Genomic DNA, 5,283 nt, shown 5'->3' with positions numbered 1-5,283 from the left:
TGATAGTGATGTTGAGAGAGATGGTGTAGTACTTGGTATTGCTGGAGTTGATGCTGCTGGAACTGTCGCATTTGGGCTTGCATTGCCCGCATGCATAGCATTAGGTCGTCCAGCTGGTTCTGGCGGGTCGCCAGTGGGACAGCGGTTGGTTTAGCAAAAGTTGTTTCGATAGGGAGTGGAAGAGGGATGTTCAGGGCAGGAAGGTTTAGGGGTGCCACTGCTTGTGGCGCATTCAAGCTGGGGACCCCATCCACTGGAAAGGGGATGGTGAACTGTTCGATGCACACCACGGGGACTTGGAGTTGTTCCCCGGTGGTGTTCATTTCTGTGCCACGTCCGGCATTGCTGGAAGAAGCCATGGGTGTTGGAGTTTTTGGAAGAAGATGAGGTTATTAGAGTTTTAGAGGGAGGCTTTTAGAAGCGTTCCCACAGACGGCGCCAATTGATGGTGTGCAATCCGGTCGGTCTTAGCTGTCAACTACCTTGCCTCCAATTAGAGCAACAAGGAGCTTGAAACGGAGAAAATGAGGGAACTCTGGGGGGAAACCGGTGAGATTGCTCCAAAGCTCAAGTTAGTATTCTCTCAAAGGCAAGATAAAACTAGATGGCGCAAAGTTCACATACCTTGTTGTTGGGGGTAGGGGGCCTTTTATAACCACTTCGCGCACTCACTCCGAGGCTTTTATCAGGTCGGGTATGATTACTTCTGTGCTTCTGCCAGTTCGGGTGTCATCCCTTCTATTGGGACAGAACCGCCACCGCTCCTTGTCGGAGCCGTCTCTGTAACTGGAGATGGCGGTGGCAAGTGGCAGTGGCAGGTGACCGTTTGAAGTGCGGCTGTCAAGCGCCAGATCCCAAGTCAGTCAGGTGTGCCGCCCCTGGATACGAACTTCCTCGGTGTCAGGCATGGTACGGTTGTTCAATTCGATGTCCTGGAGGCGAAGTGCTGGAGTGGTGAGCGAGGTGGTCTTGAGTTCGGATAGAGGTGTGTCCCGAACTGCCATGGGACAGGCCTGTTTGGGTTATTGCCCTTTGTATTTGGCCCGGGGCCTAAGAGTTCGGGCTCCTTGTAGGGAGTTCGGGCTTCTAGTAGGGAGTTCGGACTGCTGGTAGGGAGTTCGAACCACTGGTTCCTCCCTTTGATGCCCATGCTTTGGGCGCACTGTTGTGCCGAACTGTTGCCTTTGCCACGTATTACGTAATTACAAGGTCGGGCCAAATCTTCCTTGATCATTAGGATTTATAGTATGGGGCTTAAAAGTGTACACTTGGCTTTAGATTTATCTCTCTTTAAAAAGGAAAATCATAGTCGAACCCCTTTTCCACATCATTTCTTTTCCATATATGAGATAAGTCGAACCCATTTTAGAAATCAACTTTTATCAAATTCTCAGCACTTTTTCGGCTCATGTGTTTCCCATGACCCAAACCTACAAAATAAACATTCATCCAAACGGAGCCTTGTCACGCCAGTGAGTGTTTTGGTCGTAATTACACTACCCTTAATCGTTAATTCGTTATCTGTACACGTAAAAAGCCCTCTGATTTTACAAGGAGATGATTTAGAACGCAGTCTCTTGCTCGACATGTTTAACAAAAAGAGCAGCCAATCATCGGATCAGTATCATTGCAAGTCGCATCACCTTAGATTTAGATGCCTTTGTCATGTTACCTTTCCAGGGATCCCACAACAATTCCAATCTAATGGTTCCAATTCCATATCGAGCCTGCGCATCCGAGGAAACAAATCTCCGTTTTGAATTAATCAGACAGTGACCTCGCTGTCATTACTCATCATTACCCCACCCCCCCCCCCCTCCCAACCCACCCACCCACCCACCCACCCACTCAAGCTCAACAAAAAATGATCAACTCTTTATTACTTACCGAATGTAAAATAATATATACCCACTATTTTGTGCGAGCCCAGCCCAAAGCCCATTTGACATAGACGTTATAACTTACGACAAATGCAGGGAAATCAGCAGAAAACTGCTTCATGCTATTCATCTGATCAGAGTTCACAGGAGCCCACTACTCATCCATTCAATATGAGAGAGAGATTCGTTTACGCTCCAGTCCCCACGTTTAACTCTTGGATTGCGGTTTTTTCTTTTCTGCAACAGAAATTGCAGGGCTATGATTCGAAACTTATATTTGCAAAAGTTTTACTATGAAAAAAGTATAAGTATATATATATAGAGAAGGCCAGAAAAATCCAAAAAAAACGTCGAATACTTCAGGTACCATTTGTCTCTTAAATGTACCATGACCATTCACCCTCCTTCACACGTGCCACTCCTTAAAATGCCACGTCATGTTATGATGATGATGCATACCAGGAAGATGATTCCCATCTAATGGTAGTCATGATATGGAGAAAGAAAAAACAGTGAATAGTCTGAGTCGAGATGAGATGAGATGAGGTCATAGAGAGCCACTGAATAGCTTCTGCCATATTCGTCTTTAATAGCTTATCCTACGCCTACCGCACTCGAGCTCTCTTCATTGTTGTATCTGCAACTCTAACCACAAGGAAGAAGAGAAAATAAAATCAAAATGGGGGAGGTATGCAACCGTAGCTTCCACCTTCTTCTTCTTTTCCATCTATCTATCTGTTCTGTGTTTTTTTCCATTCTCTTTTATCGATTTTGGATTTGCTGACTGGTGACGGACTGACGGCATCGTGTCTTGTTTCAGGAAGAGAAGAAACCGGAGGAGAAGAAAGTAGAAGATCAGAAGAAAGTAGAAGAAGGGAAGAAACCAGAACAAGAGAAGAAGGAAGAAGCCAAGCCCGATAAGCCAAGTGGGGAGACGAAGGAGGAGAAGAAAACAGAGGAATCCAAGGATTCCAAGGGTTCAGAAGAAGCCAAGGAGAAGGAGCCCCCTCCTCCACCAGAAGAAATCGTTCTTAGAGTCTACATGCATTGCGAGGGGTGCGCTAAGAAGGTCAAGCGAAGCTTGAGGGGATTCGAAGGTTCGTGTTTAAGAGATCCATTTTGATTTTGTCTAACTCTGTGAGAGGTTATTGAATGTGGGTCTCGCCCTTTTATTTTTGTGTTGTTTGTAGGCGTTGAGGACGTTCAGACCGATTGCAGGACGCATAAGGTGGTGGTTAAGGGGAAAAAGGCGGATCCGTTGAAGGTGTTGGACAGAGTTCAGAAAAAGAGTCATAGGCAGGTGGAGCTGCTTACTCCGATCCCTAAACCCCCGGCCGAAGAACCTAAGAAGGATGAAGCGAACAAAGAAAACGTTAAACCAGAGGAGAAGAAAGAAGAGGTTAGTTCATCTCAACATAAAAACGGTCGTAAAGAGAAAGATCTTCAGATCTCTCTGATTAGCTTCTAAAGATTCCATCTTTTATTCGTTTCAGTTTAATTTCCAGGATTTTTCTTTGATTCTAAGTTGGTGTTTGTTTTATGCAGCCGCAAGTGATTATAGTAGTTTTGAAGGTCCACATGCATTGCGAAGCCTGCTCTCAGGAAATCCGAAAACGCATACAGAGAATGAAAGGTATATTCTTTCTCCGATTTTCGGTTCCATATGGCCTTTGCATTCTGGGACCTTGTTTCCATCATTTCGCTGTTTTCTTCAATTCTATTTTGAATTGCAATGCGATTCCAGCGAGATCTAGAGGCATCTAACAGTTGTTATGTATTGTTTTTATTATTTTCATTTTCTAATTAAAAAAATGAAATGTTTTATTGATTCTTACTTCAATTAGTCTTTCGAATCTTTTTTAAAAAGGGTCCAAAAATTCTTGAGTTTTTTTTTTTTTTTAATTTGGTTTGAATATTCAGACCTTAGAAAGCTTTGAACCTTGGTTTGGTAGAATGGTAGTAGAAGTCAAGTGTTCTTCATTTTCAAGCCAATTTCTACTCTGAACGTACTTGGCTTCCTCATCGGTCATCTCGAAAGAGAATATTTCACAAATGTCAAATTCAGCTGGGTGTTTGGAATTCCTAATAAAGCTGGAATTAATTCTCAGGTCCGTTGCGCGTTTTGGAAAATTTTGCTTATTAAATGTGTTTATCTTTCCAGCGAAAGAAAAATCTCTTTAAATACAATAATTAATGCACTCAGAAAGATGTGTACTTTTCAGGGGTCCAAGCAGCGGAGCCGGATCTGAAGAGCTCACAAGTAACGGTGAAGGGCGTGTTCGATCCACCAAAGCTGGTGGAATACGTTTACAAGAGGACGGGGAAACACGCAGTGATCGTGAAGCAGGAGCCGGAGAAGAAAGAGGAGGAGAAGGGGAAGGAAGGGAAGGAGGAAAAAAAAGAGGAAGGCGGGGAGAAAGAAAAAGAGAAAGAGAAAGGAGGGGAGGGCGAGAAGAAGGAGAAGAAAGAAGGAGAAGAGGAAGCGAAAGCAGAAGCAGCAGCCGCAGCCGCAGCAGAAGAACAAGACCCCAAGGTAGAGATGAAGAAGAACGAGTTCTACTATTACCCCCATGGCTACATCCCCAGGTACACTGTATATCCATACCCATACCCATACCCTCCCCAGATTTTCAGTGATGAGAACCCCAACGCATGTTCAGTTATGTAAAAATTGTGGAGCACCAGGGGTAGAAATGTAATTGGGAAACTTACCTATTTCCCTGCTTCCCTTGCCCAGTTGCCTCTCTCTCTCTCTCTCTCGCTCTCCTGTCTTTACATATAAAATAGGAGATTCCTGTTTAGTTCCTTTCTCTCTCTCTCTCTCTTTCTCTTTCTCTTTCTCCATCTATTGCCATAAATCTACAGGGAAAAAAAACTGTAGAGTTTTGTGAGGTTTTGTACTTTTTCTCTGGTTATATTAATTGTTGTTACTATATATATAAATAGTATAATATATGGAAAGAAAATGTGGTACATGGGTTTTGTAGTATATTGGGTGGCTTGCCTCATTTATGTGTGGAAATGAATGAATACCAGTAAGAGGACCAGCAAAGGTGGGCTGTAAAATGCAAAGAAGTTGGTGGAGGGACTATTTATGTACTGAAATCAATGTAAAAATCATTAATATTTCTTGTACTAATAATATATAAGATAATTTTCTATTCTAAAATTAAAAAAAAAAAGAGGCCAAGATCCATCTCATCCATGGAAGCAAATTGCCCGGCAGGTGGTATACCGTAATATTCAAGTGAAGTATAGAAAGCTTACTTCACTGTGGTGCCATTTATGAATATGACGAAAGAAATAATGAAATATATATAGCATATTGGCACATCATGGCTGATGGCATGGTCCTCTCCTCTTCTATGTATTATTATTATTAGTCGATTGTGAGTTAAATGAT

At 43.1% G+C, this 5,283-nt stretch overlaps 1 protein-coding gene across 1 annotated transcript; it reads left to right on the top strand.

Annotated features, from left to right (window-relative positions):
• The first annotated feature begins 1,986 nt into the window (after positions 1 to 1,986).
• Positions 1,987 to 4,869, top strand: LOC148862426 (heavy metal-associated isoprenylated plant protein 4-like). Its single transcript, XM_088980185.1, has 5 exons — positions 1,987 to 2,568; positions 2,701 to 2,977; positions 3,071 to 3,279; positions 3,426 to 3,513; positions 4,103 to 4,869. The coding sequence occupies exons 1-5, from the start codon at positions 2,560 to 2,562 to the stop codon at positions 4,546 to 4,548; spliced, it is 1,029 nt and encodes a 342-aa protein (XP_088836311.1). The 5' UTR covers positions 1,987 to 2,559; the 3' UTR covers positions 4,549 to 4,869.
• Positions 4,870 to 5,283: the final 414 nt, after the last annotated feature.

This window comes from Nelumbo lutea, chromosome 3 (assembly GCF_056320005.1).
Source record: "Nelumbo lutea isolate HS-2025 chromosome 3, American lotus-T2T, whole genome shotgun sequence".
Classification (NCBI taxonomy): domain Eukaryota; kingdom Viridiplantae; phylum Streptophyta; class Magnoliopsida; order Proteales; family Nelumbonaceae; genus Nelumbo; species Nelumbo lutea.
The sequence above is the reverse complement of the archived record's forward strand: the minus strand, read 5'-3'. Positions and strand labels throughout refer to the sequence as shown.